Source organism: Mauremys mutica, chromosome 8, assembly GCF_020497125.1.
Source record: "Mauremys mutica isolate MM-2020 ecotype Southern chromosome 8, ASM2049712v1, whole genome shotgun sequence".
Lineage (NCBI taxonomy): Eukaryota > Metazoa > Chordata > Testudines > Geoemydidae > Mauremys > Mauremys mutica.
The window spans coordinates 1727449-1752038 of NC_059079.1; the positions used below are offsets into that span (position 1 = coordinate 1727449).

The following is a 24590-nucleotide window of genomic DNA, read 5'->3' on the forward strand; positions in this document are numbered from 1 at the left end:
AATGACAATGTGAGCTGTGCCCCTTGCTTGCATTCCCTGTCATGTACACTTTCCTCTGCCCTAAGGCCTGTTCAGAAGGGATGACACGCCCTTTCTCTGTAGTGCCGTTAACACGCACTCTTGAGTAATAGTACAGGCTGTGTCCAGCTGATGACTGCTCTCCCCCTTCCTCTGTTCTGTTCAGTCATTAGAAACAGCAGTTGCCCCCTGTCCTGATGAAATGTGATCTGGAACATAATTGTGCTAAACTTTGTCTGACTGATGGAGTTGCTGACTCCAGGCTGTGCGTGCCTAGGCAGGCCAGTATCTGTGAGAGCTGAGCCCCTGTGCCATGGAATACGGATTGAACCCTTGCTCCCCTGCTCCCCGTGTCTCCCTTCTTTACTTTGCACAGGAGGCTTTACACACTCAAGGCTGCAATTTCATCCTGTTTCCAAATACCATGACACTGTAACCTTATCTCTTCGGCTCAGTCCTCTCTCTGCGGCCCTGAACGCCCCACCTGGCTTCTGGTAATAAAGACTAGTTGTAATAGAATCTTGCAGCGCTGACAGTAACACATGAAATACAAAACATGACACTGAAATAATATTAAGAGACTAGTTTTTAAACCAACATCTTTCCAACCCCATGTCTGAAACTCTGCTTTTCATCTCTTGCCTCATTGTGCTGGGTATCAGAGGGGGCTGCAAACAATGGTGGATTTTGCAAGCTGCAATCTCCGGGTATAATGGGGCAGGTCAGGACAGCTTTTTTCTGCCTTAACTGAGTTTCCTGGCTTTTGACAAGTTGGCTCCAAACACTTAAATACAAAACCTCTCTCTTACAATAAAGTTACTTTTATTTCTTGTCTTTCACAGTATTTGGAGAATCAGTGCGGGACACACTTAGGGCTTCTTCAGAGCAGGTGAACTGGTGACTCGTGTTTTTAATTTTGTAGTCGTCATATCTCCAAAGAGTCTCCATTATCATGAGTCGTCATTTCCATTGCACAGAATCACTGACGGTTGCCTGTTCCTGCACTTTGTTAGACTGGCTCGCACATGTCAAGACATACACAGCAACAGTCATTAGCAGAAGAGATTGGATCCTCCTAGTCCTGGACTGGTGTGCATGATTGTGTTCCTGCATGCGTGTGAGCAGAGGCTAAGTGTGAGGTAAGGTTAAGTGTGAGGAAGCAATCCCAGCTGTGCTCCTCCAGTCTCAATGTCACGTTCTGGTGAGGAAACTGCTTTACAGCTCTAACTCTGACGTGACTCCCTTCGTCTCGACTCCCTTCCCAAGCATTAGAACATAGGAATATAAGAATGGCCATACTGGGTCAAACCAAAGGTCCATCTAGCCCAGTGTCCTGTCTGCCGACAGTGGCCAATGCCAGGTGCCCAGAGGGAATGAACAGAACAGGGAATCGCCAAGTGATCCATCCCCCGTTGCCCATTCCCAGCTTCTGGCAAACAGATGCTAGGGACACCATCCCTGCGCATCCTGGCTAATAGCCATTGATGGACCTATCCTCCATGAAGTTATCTAGTTTTTTTTTTAACCCTGTTATAGTCTTGGCCTTCACAACATCCTCTGGCAAGGAGTTCCACAGGTTGACTGCACTGTGTGGAAAAAATACTTCACAGGAGCAATGGACATCATGTGACAACAGATACCATATTTCAGGGAAATGAATGTCTGATGCCATTGATGCTTCCTCCTCCTGGGGTCAACCCTACCAATGACTATCGGTATTAACACTGTTTCCATTACTGCTTTGCCACCATGTTTCCAGCACACTCACCACTACTCCAGGAACCTATTGCTCCAGCTCTGCTCATTCTCAGCCAGATTACAGTTCCAAAAGGTATCCAACAGACCTGCCTTTCCCATGGCATCTGGTGAACCAGACAGCTGTTGTTCTACTCAGATCATCTCTTAGAACAACCCATTTAATCACCTAGCATAGTCCAAACTGTCAGGAACACCCCAAAGAAACAGAAAAGCAGACATAGGAAACCAGATTCCAGACCTCTAACATCTGTACATTGCACAGGACCACTAGCTGGGCATGGACCAGAGCAAGACAGCACATAGCAACATGAACTAAATGTGATTTTGATCAACAACAGGCTCTGCTGCTAACAAACCATACACTACTGCATCAGCAATGAAGCACCCAGCGTAGCCTGCATCATTGAGACCTGACTGGATGACACCACGAACCCTGTGCAAGTTGCCTTGTCTCCTCAGGATACTTGGTACATCACAGACCTATGCAGGACAAGAAGGCAGGTGGTACTGTGTTAATCTTCTCTGCATATGTCAAATCCAAGAGGAGACCTGAGGCAAGACAACTTTATTTGAGTTCATTCATCTGATAATAGAAATCAGAGCCAAAGCTAAAATAATTTTTTATGCTCAGGTACAGACCACCTCACATGGAAAGGGATTAATGAAGGAGCTCACTGGCACCTTATTAGTGATGATTGTGAAATACCCCAGACTTGTTGCCCTAGGAGATCTCCACAATCATACTGACAAGGCTGCAGATGCAAAAGCCCTTCCCTTCTTACGTGGGTCATCTCTGGTCCAACCCACGCAGCCAGTCCTACTTTTGGTCTAGATGTCAAGACTGCGGACATCGCAACCCAGCCGCTGTCTTGGACAGACTATCACCTCATTAACACAGTGGTCAAAGGGCTTCCAGCTCCCAGGCAAGAAGAAAGACCTGTGAGCCTGATGTGATCACAAAAACTCATGGACTTGAACAAATTTCAAAGGCTGCTAAATGACTGCAGCACTCTGCCCATAGGTTGAGTAGCTGAGGAAGGATGGTCCACCAGTTAGAGAACTAGCCTGGGACCTCCAAGACCCTGGTTCAGTTCCCTGCTCCATCTCAGACTTCCTCTGTGACCTCTGACAAGTCACTCAGTTGTTCTGGCCCTCTGTTCCCCATCTGTGGAATGGGGATGAAAGCACTGCCCTTCTTCTCAGGTGAGTTATGGGGCTAAATACATTAAAGATTGTGAGGTGTTTAGAAACTATGGAGGTGGGGGGCTATATAAGCACCTTAGAGGACCTCGTGAATCATTATCATTGTACCCTAGCCTTGTCCATTGACATGGCCTAAAATGGCCCCTTCCTCCCCATTACCCATGCAGATTTGCTTGGTTTTCAAATATCATGTGACAGATGAGGAGAGCAGGGAAACTCAAGTGATGATAGTAGAAAACAAAGGCTGAATCAGACAGGATCAAATATAACAAATGTCTCCAAGTCTGTGCTGAGGCCGTATTAAAGGCCAAAAGAATCTTATTAGCCTCCATTGAAGCTGCTGACTCCTGCCCCAAGGAGCTGTCCAGGGTGGTAAACCACTTCATCAATCATGAGTGACCACGACCTGCATCAGATCCCAGCACCAAGTGTGGCAAAGAACTGTCATCCTACTGCCGTGATAAGATCACATGCATTCCAGAAGCCTTCTCAAACACCGTGGATCTGCTCCACCTGCAGCCAACAGCCCCCTGCATTACCAGCATTCAGTACAATCACTCATTGAGAAGAGCTGGACACCCTAAAGGAGTCTGTACCCAAGACCTGTGAATCTGACCATGCCCTTCCTGGCTTGTGAAAGAGAGTCATGAACAACTGTTGCCACTCCTGATCAAAATAGGCAGCCCCTCATTCAAAGAAGGAATCTTCCCTTCCTCCTTGAAACATGCAGTAATCTGAGCAACACTGAAGAACCCCAAACATAGTATACATCTGTTTTAACCAACTACCACCCAGTGTCAAGCCTCCATTCCTGAGCAAGCTCGTGGAGAAGCTAGCCAAAGGCCAACTATAAGCTCCTCTAACTGAAGCTAACGTTCTAGCTCTGGTACAGTCTGGATTCAAGCCAGGACATGGAACCAAAACCATGTTAGTCGCACTGATAAGATGATTTGTCAATAGATAGAGGGCAAACATCCATTCTCATTCTCCTGGACCTCTCTGCACTGCATTTTGACACTGACCGTGAAATACTGCTTTCTCCGTTGAGAGGTGGCAGGGGTCCAGAATAATACACTAAATGATTTCAGTTCTTCCTGGAGAGAGACACCCAAAGAGTTGTAATAGGAAATTGCACATCTACCACTAGACCCCTCACTTGTGGAGTCCCACAAGGAACAATTATCTATCTCCAAGTTCGTCTCAAAATGTATATGCAGCCATTAGGTGAACTGGTCAGACAACATGGACTCAAGTGCCAACAATATGCAGGTGAGACACAGCTCTACTTTACCCTAAGAGGCTCTTTCTGGTGGTAGGTTCTTGTGGCTCTCCTGGAGCAATCAGAGACTGCGTGGTAGGTTTGGGGAAGACGCTCCACCAAGGCAGAAGTCTCCTTTCACAGCATAACTAAGTACCGGTTGTGAAGGCCTGTTACACGACAGCAGCAGTTCTCAAACTTCATTGCACTGCAACCCCCTTTTGACAACTCAAATTACTACATGACCCCAGGGAGGAGGTTGGGGAGGGGGAGACAACGCCTGAGCCCACCCCCAGGCCCTGCCACCCCAGGTGGAGGGGCCAAAGCCGAAGCCCAAGGGCTTCAGCCCCAGGCAGGGGGCCTGTAACCTGAGCCCCGCTGCCCAGGGCTGAAGCCGAAGCCTGAGCCCAGGGATTTAGCCCTTGGGCTTCAGCTTTGACCCTGGACAGTGGGGCTCGGGCTTGGGCTTTGGCCCCAGAAGTCTAACACTAGCCATGATGATGCCATTAAAATGGGGTCACAACCCACAGTTTGAGAACCCCTGTCCTACAGTATTACTGTAGCCATGGGCTGGTAACTCCCTCCTTAGAATGAGAGCTAACCATCAAAGTTGGTGGTGCTAGAGCACAACACTGTGCAGTCAACACCCTCTAAGTATTACCATGCAGAGCAGGACAAAAAGGGAGAGCCTATAACCTTCTTGGGGACAGTATATTACCCCTGATCTCTCTCACAGCTGCAAAGATCTACTCAACGTCAGAGAAATCTGTGGTTAGTCTGTGACTAAGGAGAACCCTATATCTCGGATTAGCTGCTGTTCTCACTCAGCTTCCACCTAGAAGTTCTCTGATATCAGAACCCAGGAATCCAACAAAATCTGGGAAGGTATAGACACTGTTTGCGTGGAGACTGTAGGTGCAGAAGGCCCTGGGAACATCAGCATTGAGACCAATACCTCACATGCAGACAGAGAGCCCCTCGGGTGCAGATGCTGCCATTGATGAAACAGCACTTCAGTTCTGTTGATTTCTGAGTTGCCGCAGGGTAGAGTGTGATCTAGTGGTGATGTTATTATTGAGAACTTTGAAGCCATCCACCTTTGTGGCTGGGGTCCAAATTTGGGGTTCCTTTGGAATGTCTATTGAGGGCTTCAAAGGAGCCACCCAGAAGCAACTGATTGTCTCATCAGTGCTCTGTGCCAGGAGCCCAGATGCATCAAGTGGCCCAGGATTCTGGAAGGAACTAACTGGGATGTTCAAAGGGCAGCAGCTTGAAGGCTCAAGAAGGGGCTTTGTTGTCAGCCTGGCCCTACCGCTGTCTGTGGGGCCCAAAATCCACCTAGACCTTGGATGTTCCGCCTGTGTCATGCTAAGAAGCTGAGACCTTGTAAAACAATCCTGCACAGATGGTTATCTTTAGAGAAGAAATCTTTCAGCTTTTCCTCTCCCAGCCAGCCATTCATGGCACAGCCTGCCATGTTGACTGAGGAACGGAAGTGTGTCGTTTGCAGGATGGGGTTAATCCTTTTACATCCCGTTTCTTAAACTGCTTCACCTCCCTGGAGCTTGAGGAATCTTCAAGCTCATTTGATTTTTGACAGGGGATTAATGTCAGGAGAGATGTGAAGTCAGGCTAGGACAAGCCTCCCCCTTCCCCTGCACTATCTCTAGAGGAAGGGGATGAGAAGCAGAATGTACATCAGGGCTGGTTGGAAGAGATCTCTTACCTAAATTAACCTTTCTCTTCATGCTTCCATAAGTGCTGGTGTCTCAAGAGCTGAGCCAGTTATTCTGGGGGGCTATGCTGGGTACTTAACAGGGGTTTGTCAGGTTTGGTCGGTCTTCCACTAGCCTTTTTATTACTAAACTCTCTAGCTCTTGTGCCTGCTTTAGAAGGTGTTGAGCTAATCCTGAGTACATCTGAACCTGAAAACACAGAGGAGATAGGTTTCATGCCAAAACAAACAAGTTGTATGTGTCTATTTTAGAAATCTGATTTTGGAGGCTATATGCTGCCTTTGTAAGCTTTGCAGATGTAATGTGCATACTGCGTACATGACATTCCATCACTGGAGTGGGTTTTTTCCTTCTCCCTCTAGTTCCTATCTGCTGCTCCTCACTAATAACAAAAGGTCAAGACCACAGGAGAACTCTTATCAGTCTGTGAGAGTGTCTTAGAAAAAACCTGCAGTTCATGAGGACTGTAGCCTCTATACAGTACTCAGCGGCTGTCAGCCTCACTTCTTGTTGCATTCTTACAACTTAAAACAGTCTCTCTCATCCTCATGCATTTTCTCCTCCCTTCGCAGGCACGTGGCCGTATCCTGTTCTGCCTCTTTCTTGGGCCTCCCTCATTCAAGGGCCAGCACTAGCTTCCTCTTCCTCCACTTTTGCTCTAGTTTCGTCCCTCACAGGCATTTACGGCTAGATTAAGTGTTTGCCCAAAACCAGCATGTAAAGACAGGCGGATTTGTTCAAGTTGTTGGGCTAGATTTTGATCTGACTTAGACTTTCTGAAACACCGCTATCATCAATGGTGGTAGATGAGGATCAAATTCAGAATTTAGCCCAGTATGTAGGGAACTGGATGAACATACACATAATGTCACGTGACTAGGTCAGCACCTGAAACAGACAAAAACGTAGTCAAAAATAGCAGAGCTACTAATCAAGGTGCACAATGTCGGAGAAAAACTTAGTTCTCACTTTTTGGTTGGGTGCAGCAAAGTCAGATACTTAATTTCTCAAGCAATTGCATAGAGGGAGAGAGTGTGCTAGGACACAGGGTTTCCCCCTCCTATGCAGGTCTCTCTACAGGTAAACAATTACAGCAGCATTTATACTTTTTGTTACATACAATAATAAGCAACAGCTGCATTTTGTTTATACATAGGTCATCCTGATATCTTATTTTTCTCACTTCTATTTAGACGCTAGTCTACATTCCACCTTATCGACACAAGGTCGCAACAACTTCTCACACAATTCTTTCCCACTCGCCTCACGCGATCCTCGCTTCTACAAATCTCGCGTTAGTAGGGTTACAGCTAGCCTGACTCTTGCTCTACTTCCACAACAATGAAATGTTCAGAGAAGCTGGTTTGACAGCTTCCATCCCAACAGGACAAAGCTAATAACTGTAAAGACAGTTCTGTGCCAAAGGAAAATGTAATCCTCCTCAAAAGTGTATGTTTTCGAGCAGGACTGTCTCTTGTCATCTGTATCCGTTGTTCTGAGCCTCTAGGGTTTGGTTTAGGAGAAGATGACTTATGATCAGGTGCAGGAGCTGTAGTATGAATCCACACTCAGAGCTGGTAAGGCCTCATAAGTAGAAACATGTCAAGATCATGTGTCTCCTTAATAATTAAGGAAGAACTGATTGGAAATGCCTAGTTTTGTGTTCTGAGCAGGATTCCTATAATCCAATATCTGTGTCAGTTATCCATAGTCCCATATAGATTGACCTATTTGGGGATATTTTTCTTGCAATGCACTTATTTCCAGTGAGCAACATCATGCAGAGAGATTCTTAATGGCTTCTGTATTGTGACGGGGCAGCACCGCCCTGCACCAGCCCCAGCAGTGTCAGGCCGGAAGCACTGACGGCGGAAGTCCCGGCCCATCCATACTGGGCATGCTCCAAGTCCTCTGGGAGTATAAAATGAGGGAGCCCAGCTCAGTCTGGGCTGGCGGCTGCAGGGGAAAAACCTGACCGGGAAGCTCCTGCGAAGGACCAGCCACCGCTCGCGGAGGCGCTGGGGACTGTGAAGCCTCTCCAGGCTGGCTCAAAGCCCTACTACAGGAGGAATCCGGCAAAGTGACTGACCCAGAGGCCCACAGGGAACCTAGGGACTCGTGGGAGACCTGCACATTCAAACCGGTAGGAAGTGACCCGGGGTGGGGGGGGCGGTGATGGACTGGTACCTTGCCCCCAGCAAGCCTCAGCGTGTTTCGGTCGGACCCCCCCGCTGAGACAGGGGCAAGGTCCTACACCATGGTTAGGGCCGGAGGCTGGGACCCAGTGGAGTGGGAGAATCTCTGGCCACCAGGCCACATTGCCCCGCAACCTGGAGTGACCCTAGAGACTCTGGCCACTAGGCCACATTGCCCTACAGCCGGGGGTGATTCTATGGACTCTGGCCAATAGGCTGTACTGCCCAGTAACCAGGGGAGGGTCTATGGACTCTGGCCACTAGGCCGCATTGCCCTGCGACGAGGGGAGGTTCTATGGACTCTGACCACTAGGCCGTACTGCCCTGCGACCAGGGGTGATTCTATGGACTCTGGCTAATAGGTTGTACTGCCCTGCGACCAGGGGCGGGTCTATAGACTCTGGCTAATAGGCCACATTGCCCGGTAACCAGGGGCGGGTCTATGGACTCTGACCACTAGGCCGCATTGCCCTGCGATGAGGAGCGGGTCTATGGACTCTGGCTAATAGGCTGTACTGCCCTGCGACCAGGGGCGGGTCTATGGACTCTGACCACTAGGCCGTATTGCCCAGTAACCAGGGGCATAAACCCTCACATATATAAGGAGGACAAATCTCAGAGCTGGGAGCAACATCTATTGCATCTTGTGTAGTCTGTCGTTTCACCCTGTCACTGTGGTATCTGGATATGCCACTCAAATGTCTTTCTTCTCCTTTGTCCTCCTGGACCATCAGGTGCATAGGGCGTCAACCCGTTTCTGCCATTTATTTCAGTGTTATGCAGGTCTGCTCAGGCTTCTGAGTTTTATGTTGACAGATTTGGCTTCTTTCTCTGTAGTTCTGCTTAGTGTTTCTCAGGGTTGCCCTCTTTTTATCTTCTGAGATGCTGTCAATATTAAGAAAATAAGAACGTCCATCTTGTCCAGTATCCTGTCTTCTGACAGCGGCCAATGCCAGGTGCTTCAGAGGGAATGAACAGGGCAATTATCCAACACCTGTTGTCCACTCCCAGCCTCTGGCGGGACACCTGGAGCATGCTGTAGCATCTCTGATCATCTCAGCTAACGACCATTGATGGACCTGTCCTCCATGAATTTATCTAATTCTTTTTTTTAACCTAGTTATATTTTTGTTCTTCACAACATCCCTTGACAGTGAATTCCACAGATTGGCTGTGCGTTGTGTGGAGAAATATTTCCTTTTGTTTGTTTTAAACACGCTGCCTATTGTGTGACTCCTGATTCTTGTCTTATGTGAAGTTGTCAATAACACTTTGTTATTCCCTTTCTCCTTACCACTCATGATTTTATAAACCTCCATCATATCCCCCTTTAGTCGGTTGTTTTCCAGGCTGAATAGTCCCAATCTTCCCTCAGATGGAAACATTTCCATATACCTAATCATTTTTGTTGCCCTTCTCTGTTTGTTGACCTTTTCCAATTCCAATATATCTTTTTTGATATGGGGCAACCAGAACTGTATGCAGTATTCAAGGTGTGGATGTATCATGGATTTTATATAGTGGCATTATGATATTTACTGTCTTATTATCTATCCCTTTCCCAATGGTTTATAACATTCTGTTCGCTTTTTTGGCTGCTGCTGCACATTGAGTGAATGTTTTCAGAGAACTATCCACAATGACTCCAAAATCTTTCTTGAGTGGTAACAGCTAATTTAGACCCCATCATTTTGTATGTGTAGGTGAGATTATGTTTTCCAATGTGCATTACTTCGCATTTATTAGCATTGAATTTCATCTGCCATTTTGTTGCCCAGTCACCCAGTTTTGTGAGATCCCTTTGTAACCCTCACAGTCTGCTTTGGATTTAACTATCTTGAGTAATTTTGTATCATCTGCGAATTTTGCCACCTCACTGTTTATCCCTTTTTCTAGATCATCTATGAATATGTTGAATAGGACTGGGCACAGTACAGATCCCTGGGGAACACTGCTATTTATGTCTCTCCATTGTGAAAGCTGACCATTTATTTCCTGTCTTTTGAACAGTTACTGATCCATGAGAGAACCTTCCCTCTTATCCCATGATTACTTACTTTGCTTAAGAGATGTTGGCTAGGGACCTTGCCAAAAGCTTTCTGAAAGTCCAAGTACACTATATTCACTGGATCACTCTTGTCCACATTTTTGTTGACACCCTCAAAGCATTCTAACAGACTGGTGAGGTATGATTTCCCTTAACAGAATCTGTGTTGACTCTTTCTCAATACATCATGTTCATCTATGTGTCTGATCATTCTGTTCTTTACAATAGATTCAACCAATTTGCTTGGTACTTAAGTTAGGCTTAGTGGCCTGTAGTTGCCAGGATCACCTCTGGAATGTTTTTTAAAAATTGGCTACATACATAGGTTACATACCACAGTTAGTAGTTCTGCAATTTCATATTTGAGTTCCTTCAGAAGCCTGGGGTGAATACTCTCTGGTCCTGGTGACTTTACTACTTTTAATTTATCAGTTTGTTCCAAAACCTCTTCTACTGACACCTTAATCTGGGACAGTTCCTCAGATTTGTCACCTAAAAAGAATGGCTCAGGTGTGTGAATCTCCTTCACATCGTCTGCAGTGAAAATCAATGCAAAGAATCCATTTAGCTTCTCCACATTAACCTTGTCTTCCTTGAGTGCTCCGTTAGCACCTCGATTGTCTAGTCACCCCCCACTGATTGTTTGCCAGGCTTCCTGCTTCTGATGTACTTAAAATTTTTTTTGCTGTTTTGCTGGTCTTGCTAGTTGGTCTTCAAATTCTTTTTTGGCCGCCTATTTATGCTTTTACACTTGTCTTGCCAGAGGTGATGCTCCTTTCTATTTTCCTCAGTAGGATTTTACTTCCAATTTTTATTACTTGACATAGAAGTCATGCTGGTGGGATCCTTAAAGCATGTTCCAAATGTGTTCATCCTTATCTTTTTACAACTTTGACACTGGGAAAGGGGTGAATGTGGGGGTGAGTGGTAGGAGGCTAGGGAGGAGAATAACGACAGGGGCACCTAGTCCAAACCTTTGTAGACGTGTGCAGTAAAGATTTAATCATTCATGTTGCTTGCTACACTTTGTCTCTATTATAACATGTTTTTATTTTATTGGGAGGTTTCCTGGGAACACAGCAGAGCAGTCAGCAGCCAGTCTAACCAAAGGTTTTGTTACATTGGGTGGGGAGAAGCTGGAGACAGGCAGGAGAGGGTGGGAAATTAGGATAGGCAGTAGGCAAGCCTTGGACTGTTTGTTTGAGAAAATCTATATTTTACTAGCTTCTCGAGGAGGATTTGGGGTGTGTACAAGTGGCTGCTACTTGATCTCAGGGCAGAATAATGTGGTGGTTCAAAAGACGACTCGTGTGGGGGTTTGAAACTGGTCATGCAGGTACCTTGAGCTCTGAGGGAAAAGAAATATCTACGCTGACGGTTGACAGCACGTTGATTCTGGGCCATTCCTGGGTCACGGGGTTGCAGAAGCTTGTGGGAGAGCAAGCAGTGCACCATGACACGGGGGTTGCTGACTACAGGCTGATTGGGGCGCAGAGAGGTGGTCTGCACTGGCATCTTGTTTTGCCCACTCTGCAGCCTCTCACCGGTGACTTACGAGGTTGTGAGCTACTGGACATAGTGATGATTCAGTCAGGTCAAAATGATCTGGGCCTTGTTCCTGATGTGCACCTCCTACGGGGTCTGAGGGCAGATATGGAACACATCTGAGAGATTTGTCAGGAGCTGTGATAGTTTTCTGTGCCTTGGCTGAGTGTCTGAATGTGATGTGGCATCTATCCAGCCTTCTCTGCTCCCTGCTGGACTGACACGCCCTGCCTGTGGAAAATCCATTCAGAGTGGGTAGCCAACAAGAGAGTCCTCCAGAGGCCGAGAAGGGCCACAAGGAATACAGACCAATCAAGAACCAGTAGGCCAGTTTTGCTCAGAGGCAGAGCTGGGTGAGACTTGCCCAGGCAGGGTCTTGCTCTAAGCCAGGGGTAGGCAACCTATGGCATATGTGCTGAAGATGGCACACGAGCTGATTTTCAGTGGCACTCACACCGCCCAGGTCCTGGCCACCGGTCCAGGGGGCTCTGCATTTTAATTTAATTTTAAATGAAGCTTCTTAAACATTTTAAAAACCTTATTTACTTTACATACAACAATAGTTTAGTTATATATTATAGATTTATAGAAAGAGACCGTGTTAAAATGCATTACTGGCACGCAAAACCTTAAATTAGAGAGACTAAATGAAGATTCGGCACAGCACTTCTGAAAGGTTGCCGACCCCTGCTCTAAGCGCTGCACCTAAGCGCTTGCATTTTGAAGGTTTGAGCGAGTTTTTCTCTTTGTTTAAAGGTGCCGACAGCAACAACCTGAGTTGCTGTTTTGTTACTTGATTGTTTAGAGACTGACACCAAGCTTACGGCACAGGCTGCCAACCCTTGCAGGTGAGGGTGGAGAGCACCTGCAGTATCACTCATGGAAATCAGAGGGTTCATGGCTGACCAGAAAATGTAGGAGCTCTGACACCTCGCTGGCCCTCGGAGAGGGCGTACTCCTGTTGATCAGCGGTCAGAGGTTCTCTCTCTCAAATGTAAAGCTGTCAGTGTTTTGGAACAGAAACCCAGTCGGTGATGTCTCTCGCCGGCCCTGCCACAAACTGCCCCCTCCAACCATTCTGAAACACGACCAGGAACACCATTCGGCTGTAACATAGTTGTCCTTTGCTCAAGGCACTGCCTGTAAGTCAGGTTACAAGGGGGCGGGGAGTAACAGCAGTAGAAACCTTTGTATAGCAGAGAGCGAGCGCTTCAGGGAGATGTGTTCCCTTGGTACAGAAGTGGAGTGAGGGGCAGGTTGGAGACGGGGGTGAATGGGTTGGGACATAGCTGGGGAGGTGTGCCAAAAGTGGGCCCGTGGGACCCGCTGATGTGCGGGGAGGCGGGCTTGGATGGCTCAGTATACAAAGTGCAGGAGATGATATGTACACCTATCTAAATGACTACTAACAACACAGCTTGTCCTGTTCAAAAACCCTGTGGTGTTGTCCTTTAACAGCGGTAGATGGAATCCTGTGGGTGATGGTGAAGGGTTGTAAAAGGAAGTGACCATTTTAGGACTGTGGGGTTGGCAGAGTAAAGGTCTGTGTGTTATTGAAGCATTGGGGCATTACTGAAAGAGAGTAGCGTTAAGGTTGCATGGGCAACTAATTAGAGGCAGGCGCAGCTGGGAGGAACAGGAGGGGCCTGTAAAAAGCCCAGGAGCTGCAATTAGCAAGGGGGGGCTGCAGGAAGGCAGGCTACAGTCCCTCCCTGAGAGGAGGGAGTTGGGAGGCTGGCGTACCCAGAGAGGGTGGGAGCCAGTGATGTAGGAAGAAGCCCAGGGAAACAGCAGCAAGGTCTATGACAGTACAGGCCTTGGCTAAATGTTATAGGATCCCTGGGCTGGAACCCAGTGTAGAGGGCAGGCCTGGATTCACCTGCCAGCCACTGGGTAGTGGCACAGGGCATTGGTTCAGAAGGATTGTGATTTTCCCTGGAAGGAGAGGAACTCAGTGACCTGGCTAAAGGGCCAAGCCACAGACCAGAAGCTGCCGCTCCGAGAGGGGGAGAGAGGCTGCAGACCAGAGCAGAAGATGGGTAGAGACACCGCTGATGAGGGCGAAGCTCCTGGCAGAGCTGATCCCCAGGATGGCCAGGAGGAGGCGCCGTGAGCAGCGAGGGAACTCCGTCACAGTGCCCCCGTGACCTTATAGTCCTGGTGACAGGAGATAGGACAGCCTGGAATGATGAGCTAATGATCTTGTCCATCTCTCATTCCTGCCTGGCTTTTTGTTACAATAGCGAAGCTTAACCAGAAAAGTAGCTGCTGTGCATTTGCGGTGACTTTTTCCGCCAGGAATTCCAGTACAGTATGCAGTTGTATATCCATGGTGCACACCCAGATACACATGATGAAAAGCACTGTCACAGCAGGTAAATAATACACCGTGGGATGAAATTCTGGAGCCATTTGCCTCTATTCAGTACATAAGGGACTGTACTCTTCTGCAAGTACATTTTTCTTCATCAAAATAATGGGAAAAATGTAATTATGATCCTGTAGTCGATACTAATCGAAGTCGAGGCATGCGTGTTGTCAGTCACTGAGGCAGATTCTGTGCTCTTCCCAGCTTCCTTTGGGCACATCAAACTGGGGGGCTAACAAAGAGTTGGTCACAGGTCTGTGATTCTCTGCCCCAGGCCAAGTTAGAGCAGCCTGGGCCTGCTATAAGTTGCCTAGCTTGGTGTGGTCACTGAAACGCTATACCCAATGGGAATGGCTAGACACCTCTCTCCATCTATTTCCCCCTCCCTGACCTCAGCACACCCCTGCACCAGCAGCTGCGGGGAGGGGGTCACATAAGAGCCTGTTATGCCAACTTTTGTCTGCTGAGGGATCTGCTCCTCCTCTCAGCTTTTCACAAGCATCACTGAGGGCTTGGCTACACTTACGGTTTGCAGCGCTGGTAGTTTGCAGCGCTGGTCATCCAGCTGTGTAGGAGCAGCGCTGGTGTGTGGCCACACTCACAGCTACCAGCGCTGGTGTGTGGCCACATTTGCAGTATTAGCAGCGCTGTTGGGAGTGCTGCATTATGGGCAGCTATCCCAGCATTCAAGTGCAACAACGTGCTTTTCAAAAGAGGGGGGTGGAGGGTGGTGTACTGTGACAGGGAGCGGGGAAGATAGAGTGGATTTTTGGAGCCAACACTGTTGTGTGTTAGCTTCCTGGATTGGAAAAATCACAAAATGTTCATGAGCCCTTAGTCTTAACTCTTAATTGCATACAGCCTGCCTCCAACACGGCCCCCCCCCCCCCCCCCCCCCGCTGTTTCACTCACTCCCTGTGGTGTTTGCTGTGATCAGTGTTTGTTTTAGATTAGCAGTTCAACGGAGCTCCGATCGGTTCTGTTTCATTCACTCTCCCTGCCTCTCATTTGATTGTTTACAGCCAGGTACAGATGATCACAGCAAACAGGAGCTCTGTTCGGAGCTCCGATCGGAGCTCGTTCACAACAAAACAAAGAGAGGCTGCATAACAAAACAAAGAGAGTAATTTATAAAAGCATTCTGGGATACACCTTATACCCTGGAGGCCAATCACAGCGGTGGTGTGTGGCCACACTTGATGACCAGCGCTGCAGCACCAGCGCTGGAATCCTTATTCCCCATGCCGAGTGAGGTATACGGCCAGCGCTGCAGCCAGGGAGTTGCAGCGCTGGAAGTGCCCTGCAGGTGTGGCCACTTACTAATTGCAGCGCTGGTGGAGGCTTTCCAGCGCTGCAAATCGCCAGTGTAGCCATACCCTTAGCTAATGTAACGCCAATATTTAAAAAGGGCTCTAGGGGTGATCCCGGCAATTACAGACCGGTAAGTCTAACGTTGGTACCGGGCAAATTAGTTGAAACAATAGTAAAGAATAAAATTGTCAGACACATAGAAAAACATAAACTCTTGAGCAATAGTCAACATGGTTTCTGTAAAGGGAAATCGTGTCTTACTAATCTATTAGAATTCTTTGAAGGGGTCAACAAACATGTGGACAAGGGAGATCCGGTGGACATGGTGTACTTGGATTTCCAGAAAGCCTTTGACAAGGTCCCTCACCAAAGGCTCTTACGTAAATTAAGCTGTCATGGGATAAAAGGGAAGGTCCTTTCATGGTCATCCAGCTGTGCAGGGCCAGCGCTGGAGTGTGGCCACACTCACAGCTACCAGCGCTGGTGTGTGGCCACATTTGCAGCATTTGCAGCGCTGTTAGGAGTGATGCATTATGGGCAGCTATTCCAGCGTTCAAGTGGCAGCAACGTGCTTTTCAAAAGAAGGGCGTGGGGTGTAGTGTGTAGTGTGACAGGGAGCAGGGGGAGAGAGAGAGAGTGGATTTTTGGAGCCAACATTGTGAGTTAGCTTCCTGCATTGAAAAATCATAAAATCTTCCCGACCCCTTAGTCTTAACTCTTAAATTGCAAATAGCCTGCATCCCAACGGACTGCCTTTCTCTGTCAAGCAAACACTCACTTCCTGCCTGCCTCATCCACAGGGGGTTATCTCATTTGATTGTTCACAGCCAGATACAGATTGATCACAGCAAACAGGAGCTGTCAGTTTGTTTTTATAAGCAGCTCCGGTATCAACGGAGCTCAGGACGGAGCTCAGAGTTCACAACAAAACAAAGAGAGGCTGCATAACAAAACAAAGGTAATAATTTAGTTACAAGCATTCTGGGATATCTCCTTATACCCTGGAGGCCAATAACAGCGCTGGTGAGTGTCCACACTTGATGACCAGTGCTGCAGAACCAGCGCTGCAATCGTTATACCCCAGTCAGAGCCAGGTGTACGGCCAGCGCTGCAGCCAGGGAGTTGCAGCGCTGGATGTGCCCTGCAGGTGTGGCCACTTACTAATTGCAGCGCTGGAAAGCCTCCACCAGTGCTGCAACTCGCAAGTGTAGCCATACCCTGACAAAGGAAAGAACTCTCCAACCAGCATTGGCCTAAGCAGTCAGTTCCTGACTTTTGCCCGTTTGTGTCTGCTGCAAATAAATACCAGAATTGGAATTCAGGTGTGACATCCTCCTGCATTGGTTAGAAGTGATGAAAACTATATCCCAGTCAGTGCTGGGAGGGGTGGGGGAGTTCTATATTTCCCAAGTAGTAACCAAAGAGAGGTACTTTCAGTTTTTGGTATTTAATGTAACTCCATGCTTAAATCTGATAAATCCTCCAGTGTAAATACTGACAGTTCTTTTGGCTGTTTAATCTTTGATAGTTTCAGAGAAATATTGAATCTAATATTGTTTAGATTATAGAAAAATTACTTTACCTGACTTCCAGAGATCCCAAGGTGATTCCATGGGCTCTTCTAGCATCCTTGGGCCTGCTGCGCATTGCAGAGTTGTCTTCCTCTCCTTCTAGAGCTGTCACGCAATCCATTGTGTCCTACTTTTATGATTGTGGATTATCTTGTTAATGGATGCTTGGGTGGGTGTGACTCATTCTGTTCTGGTAGTTCATTAGATACCCCTGGCTTCTCTCCCCCTCCCAGTGATTTGTGCAGGCTCTTTCTGATTTAACCTGAATTTGTGGTTGCACCAAATTTCAAGTGATATGGAATTCAGCCAATGTTCCTTCTTCCTGTGTGGTGATTGTACTAGGATCTGAAAGTGGCTGGGTTGCATTTGTTTCCTAGCTTCACCTGCAGCTTTCATGCTTTTTCACAGCTTGCTTTTCAGTTTTGCATTGGTAGGGTGCTGCTGCTGTTTTAATGCTCTGAAATAAACAGATTTCTGATAGTTTGTACAGAGTAGAACCTCAGAGTTATGAACTGCCCAGTCAACCACACACCTCATTTGGAACTGGAAGTACGCAATCAGGCAGCAGCAGAGACAAAAAAAATATGCAAATACAGTGCAGTGCTGTGTTAAACATAAACTACTAAAAAAAACCAGGAAAAGCCGCATTTTTCTTCGGCATAGTAAAGTTTAAATGTATTAAGTCACTTTTCAGTTGTAAACTTTTGCAAGAACAACCATAATGTTTTGTTCAGACAGAGTTATGAACATTTCCGAGTTACAAACACCTCCACTCCTGAGGTGTTCGTAACTCTCAGGTTCTGCTGTACTTGCTGGGAAATGCTCTTGCTGTATTCCATGCTGACTAGTGTTCCCTGCCAGGCCTCTAAATCTGTCCTCAACTCCTGCCTCTCTTGGCAGCTAATATTTCCAGAGTTGCTCCTGCATGGTAGCGTGGTGACCTTTTCCTTCACAGTGGCATTGTCTTAGCTGCAGGCCAGTGATTCTTCATCCAGAAAAGAAGAAACTAGCTGTTGTCTTTCCCTAGCGGGAATGTTTCCACAGGCTTTCAGTCCCAGAAGTTAAGGGCAAGTTCTCTTTCATTTGTAAGTGGTTCTGGAGTCACGGTACTTGCCTGGCTTGGTGTGACATGTCTCCTGGATCATTTGTATGTTTAGTGAATGGATATTCCTGATTAGAGAAGAAAAGAACTGCATCAGTTTACAGTCTCTGTAAACTATTAAGTGCTATTTCACAACCTCCTGAACCATGTTTGCATTCTTGTGTTTGTGTGGTAGCTCAGCTAGTAGCTCTGCATGCATAGACCAAACCAATGCAGCCACCTGTGTAGATGCCCCTTTATCTACTTTCACAACTCACCCTGCACATTCATATACTCTGAGTCATACTTGTGCATCTGTATCTAAAATACACCACAAACACACTGGTGCAGCTCTACCTACATGCACATCTTTGCACCCATGTCTGCGTGAGCACCCATGCTTGCCTGTGCCCTCGCAGGTGTACCTCGACTTCCAAGAAAAGTGCTCCAGGCACTGCTGTGCCCACAGAGGCTTGCCAGAGTGCCAGTCCTGGCAAGCTTCAGTTATGCCAGACAAACCGGCTTGTGGTTGAAGTGATTAGGGATTAAATGCTTTGCTACACAAGTCTGTGTTGTCTTGCCAAGCAGCCCCTCTCTGCTATTTTAATCAGAAGGTGGTGGTTATACGAGATGAACAATTTAGGCTCCCCGTCCACTAGCCCCTGCCCCAGCAGATTCTGTATTAAGAATCCGACGAAGTGGGTATTCACCCACGAAAGCTCATGCTCCAATACGTCTGTTAGTCTATAAGGTGCCACAGGACTCTTTGCTACTTGTATTAAGAACGTGGCAGTGGCTTGTTGGCATCAACTAAAACTCATTCTAACTTGGATAGTTCTTCTTCGAGTGCTTGCTCATATCGATTCCAATTAGGTGTGCGCGCGCCACGTGCACGTTCGTCGGAAGATTTTTACCCTAGCAACACTCGGTGGGTTGGCTGGGCGCCCCCTGGAGTGGCGCCGCTATGGCACTGGATATATACCCCTGCCGACCCATCCACCCCTCAGTTCCTTCTTACCGCCTGTGTCGGTCGTTGGAACAGTGGAGCGCGGCTTAGCTGACCTCCACTTCCCTAGCTTCTCATAGTTCTCTTGTTAATTCTTGTGTATATAGTTCAGATTTATATTCCCTCCACGCCGGAGACATTTTCGACGGCGAGGGAATTGATTGCAATGACGGAGTCTGTGCTGCCTCAACCCCCGGCACCGCCGGTGCGGGTTATACAGTCGATCGGCAAACCTGCCTTGATCAGACCACCCTCCGTCGGCACCGCAGAGCGGCACCATTCACGATCGCGGTCCCGCAGACGTTCTCGGTCCCGACGCCGCTTGCAGTCCCGGCACCGTTCTCCATTTCAGTACCGATCATACTCACGGCACCGGTCAGCGTCCCGTTCGCCGGCCCGGTACACTCGGCACCGCTCCAGCTTCCGGCACCGCTCCACGCACCGTGACTCCCATAGCCACTCCTGACGTCGAGCCTCGAGATCTCGGTCGACTTCCCGGCACCGCTCCGGTCGCAGGTCCCGTTCTCGCTCCCGGTACCGGTATGCTTCCTGGTACCGATCCCTGGTGCCGTGTTGAGCGACGTCAGCTAGAGAGGGAGACTCTGCCCAGGGCTTTTCAGCTCCTCCATGGCCATCCAGACATGCATCAGTGTTGTCCCACGCGGGCAGTTCATACGCACAGGACCGTGATTTGGATGTGCCCACCAGAGTCTTCCAGGAGCCCCAGGCCCAGGACCCTGGCCCCCATCCGTGATCATTCTGGACACCTTGGGCGTACCACCAAGCCCAAGGCGTACCTGTGATCCCATCTCGCTCTCTTCCGTCAGAGCACCGGGTGCCGGAGGTGACAGTTAGCCTTCTCCCTCCGACTGGTACGGAGGAAGCCCCGGTTCAGCCACCGGACTCCCAGATCCCACCGGAACAGGAGGTCGTCCAGGAGCACGAGCCCACACAGGACCCGCTTGTCCCCGGCCTTTCTTCCTGCCACCGCCTCATCTGGGGAGGAGGAAGAACATCCTCCTCGGGCCCTCCTCCAATCGACTTGAGGGCCCATCAGGACCTCCTGAGACGGGTGGCACTCAATATGAACCTCCAAGTGGAGGAAGTCTCGGAGATAGAGGATCCAGTCGTAGACATTCTGTCGGCTGATGCCCCCACTAGAGTGGCCCTACCGTTCATTCGGACGATCCAGGCCAATGCGGATACCATCTGGCAGTCTCCAGCCACTATCCCGCCCGCGGCCAGGGGAGTCGAACGCAAGTACATGGTACCCTCCAGGGGGTATGAGTACCTATATGTACATCCTCTCCCCTGCTCCCTTGTCGTCCAGTCCGTCAATGAGAGGGAACGCCATGGCCAGCAGGCACCAGCCCCTAAATCGAAGGAGGCTAGGCGAATGGACTTACTGGGCCGTAAGGTGTACTCAGCAGGGACCCTGCAACTCCACGTAGCAAACCACCAAACCCTGCTTAGCCGCTACAATTATAACACCTGGGCGGCAGTGGGCAAATTTACGGAGTTGGTTCCTCAGGACTCCCGTCAAGAGTTTGCTGCCCTCCTGGAAGAAGGGAAGAAAGTGGCGAAAACTTCCCTCCAGGCCTCATTGGATGCAGCCGACTCCGCTGCCAGGACTCTGGCCTCAGGTGTTGCCATGAGGCGCATTTCATGGCTCCAGGTGTCGGGCCTTCCCCCGGAGCTGCAGCATACTATACAGGACTTGCCCTTCGATGGCAAAGGCCTGTTCTCCGAAAAAACTGACCCTAGGCTGCAAAGCCTAAAGGACAGCAGGGTGACTATGCGCTCTCTCGGCATGCACACGCCGGTGACTCAGCGCCAACCTTTCCGTCCCCAGCCTCACCGCCCTTACCCTGCGCCTAGACAAAGACAGGACTTTGCCAGCAGGCGTGGCCGAGGCAGTTGTAGGCATCAGTCAGGACCCCAAGGGGGCCAAAATCAGGGTCCCTCTAAACCACCAACGGGGCCAAAGCCTAACTTTTGAAGGCACGCCCGAGGACGGCGTACCAGTTATTACCCAGGATACGTAACCTCCAATTTATTTCGTCCCCCACCTCCCACCCTCCATCCTCGTCCCTCTTCAGGGACCCCTCTCACGAGCAATTCCTCTTGCAAGAGGTGCGGATGCACCTCGCCATCGGAGCTATAGAAGAGGTACCAAAGGACAAAAGGGGCAAGGGGTTCTACTCCCGCTATTTCCTAATTGCCAAGGCGAAGGGAGGTCTCAGACTTATCCTAGACTTGCGGGAACTCAACAAGTTCATGATAAAGCTGAAGTTCCGCATGGTATCCCTGGGGGCCATCATCCCATCCTTGGATCCCGGAGACTGGTATGCCGCCCTTGATACGAAGGACGCGTATTTTCACATCGCCATTTATCCTGCACACAGAAGGTACCTCCGGTTTGTGGCCAACCGTCAATATTTCCAGTTTTCGGTCCTTCCGTTTGGCCTCTCTACAGCCCCAAGAGTATTCACAAAGTGCATGGCTGTAGTCGCCGCCTCCCTCCGCTGCCATCGGATACACGTTTTTCCGTATCTAGACGATTGGCTAATTCGAGGGACCTCCGAGGCCCAAGTTACCTGTCATGTGGGCATCGTCAAGGACCTATTCCTGCGTCTAGGCCTGATGATCAATATAGAGAAATCAATATAGAGAAATGTGCAGTGAGGTGGCTCGATGGAACATGGGCCAAGTCATAGCAGGTGCGGATGCACGACGTCACCCAAGATGAAATCCTCTGGGAGGAGACAGGTAGGCCCTTCATTCGGTCTGCCAGTACGACGAAGCATGGCCCAGGCAGCACTGGTACACCATGTTGCTAGACCTGTCGATAGCCAACCCGATTCCCCTGCCTCTTCACCCAGACCTTATAACGCAGGATCACGGCAGACTTCACCACCCAGACCTGCAATCCCTGCACCTCACAGCATGGCTGCTGCGTGGCTAAACCGATCCGAGTTACGTTGCTCTGCCTCGGTACAACAGGTACTCCTGGGTAGCAGGAAACCTTCCACTCGGTTAACATATCTGGCCAAGTGGAAGCGTTTCTCCTGCTGGTGCAAAACGCACAATGTTACTCCCACCGAGGTCCCGATCCATTCCATCTTGGACTACCTCTGGTGTCTCAAACAGCAGGGCCTGGCGGTGTCATCATTGAGGGTGCACTTGGCAGCCATCTCTACCTTCCACCCCGGGGAGAGTGGCCGCTCCATATTCTTGCACCCTATGGTATCTAGGTTCCTCCAGGGCTTGGAGCGCTTATACCCCCAAGTTCGCCGCCCCGCCCAAACCTGGGACCTCAACCTGGTTCTAACCAGTCTTATGACTGCCCCATTCGAGCCACTAGCAACCTGCTCGCTGCTATACCTGTCCTGGAAGACAGCTTTCCTCGTAGCCATTACATCGGCCAGACGAGTCTCCGAGCTTCGGGCTCTCACGGTGGACCCACCATATACTGTGTCAAGGTGCAGTTGTGACCACATCCGGCCTTCCTCCCTAAGGTGGTGTCGGCCTTTCATATCAACCAGGATATCTTCCTTCCGGTCTTCTTTCCGAAGCCACACTCATCGCGAAGGGAGCAACAATTGCACTCCCTAAACGTCCGTAGGGCGCTCGCATTTTATATCGAACGGACAAAGCCCTTTCGTAAAACGCCCCAACTCTTCGTCATACTGGCAGACCGAATGAAGGGCCTACCTGTCTCCTCCCAGAGGATTTCATCTTGGGTGACGTCGTGCATCCGCACCTGCTATGACTTGGCCCATGTTCCATCGAGCCACCTCACTGCACATTCCACCAGGGCTCAGGCTTCTTCTGCTGCCTTCCTGGCCCACGTTCCCATCCAGGAGAGATATGTCACGCAGCTACCTGGGCCTCGGTCCACACCTTTGCCTCACATTATGCACTGGTCCAACAGTCCAGAGATGATGCAGCCTTTGGCTCAGCAGTTCTACATTCTGCAACATCTCACTCCAACCCCACCGCCTACATAAGGCTTGGGAATCACCTAATTGGAATCAATATGAGCAAGCACTCGAAGAAGAAAAGACGGTTACTCACCTTTGTAACTGTTGTTCTTCGAGATGTGTTGCTAATATCCATTCCAAACCCGCCCTCCTTCCCCTCTGTCGGAGTAGCCGGCAAGAAGGAACTGAGGGGCGGATGGGTCGGCAGGGGTATATATTCGGCGCTATAGTGGCGCCACTCCAGGGGGCGCCCAGCCAACCCAACCCACCGAGTGTTGCTAGGGTAAAAATCTTCCAACGAACGTGCATGCGGCGCGCGCACACCTAATTGGAATGGACATGAGCAACACATCTCGAAGAACAACAGTTACAAAGGTGAGTAACCGTCTTTTTCTGGCGTCTCTGAGAGTTTCCTGCCTTGCTGTAACTAAGCTCACCTGGGAGGGCTTTTTAACCCGCTGAGTGGGAAGTGAGTTGCAGGTTTGTGAAGTGCCACCCTTGGTTCCTCTGTGGGCGGATTCCAAGGTAGTAATAAAACCTCACAGTAGACCTGCTGTTGTTTTCCTCCTGAGCGTTTGCAATCAGCACTTGGGCAGTGAGTCCCTGGAGCCTCCTACAGAAAGTTATTCCTCCCCTGGTTCACATTTGTGTGTCTCTTGTTTTGTTTTTCAGGTTCTCCAAGCCAGCACCAATGTTCTTGGATGATTCCTTCAAAAAGTGGGCACGGATCAGGGACTTTATGCCTCCCTTTGGAATTAAAGGACAAGGTATGATGGGACTGTATGTCAGTGAGAGAGCAGATATGGTTGTGGAGTCAGGAAATTGGCCCTGTAATTTTGTTTTCCTTTGTAAATGCAGAGTGTTTTGATCTGTTGTGCTGTGGTTTCTTTCCAGTTTGAATACGGAGTACGTATGCATGCTCGGAGAGACCAGCACGGCACAGCCAGAGCTTGTGCCCCAGAAACTGGCCTTTGCGAGCACAGTTAAGACCCCAGTGAGAATCCGAGTGTAGCAGTGCCAGTGTTCTGCAGAGCACTCTACTAGTATAGACACTATTCCAGTGTCACTAAGGATGCTGGTTTGTAGTAATTTGGCTGGCAGCAGCAACTGAAATGCCCCTTCAAGCACCAAACTGATTTGAAAATCATTCTAATTGGCCATTGGCAGAAGGGCGAGTAGTGCGTGTAGTACTGCCTACATCGTTAGCCTACTTGTGGGTTCCCTGAGGATCCACAATGGACTCCAAAAACTCACTCAGATACCACAGTGATGGGCTTAGTATAAGAAAAACAGAAAATGTGACCCTTATCATTAGCTTTTATTCCTGTGGCTGTGATATTTGGAGCTGTGACACCAGTGGTAGAATATACTGAATGCAATGAGAAGGGCGCTTCTCTCTGTGGGGTAGTAATCTGGTCTGAAATTTCCTTGTTGGAGATAAGGCAGGGCAGATTATACGGAAGCAAACTGGGGCCTTGGGCACATCATAACATGGTGATGATGGTGGGGT

At 49.0% G+C, this 24590-nt stretch overlaps 1 protein-coding gene across 1 annotated transcript in view; it reads left to right on the forward strand.

The window, feature by feature from the left end:
- ST3GAL3 (ST3 beta-galactoside alpha-2,3-sialyltransferase 3) overlaps positions 1-24590 on the forward strand; it is a 364281-nt gene that overhangs the window by 220118 nt on the left and 119573 nt on the right. Inside the window, exon 7 of the mRNA XM_045026125.1 lies at positions 23753-23847. Within this exon, the coding sequence (XP_044882060.1) occupies positions 23753-23847 (95 nt within the window). The remainder of the gene's footprint in view (positions 1-23752; positions 23848-24590) is intronic.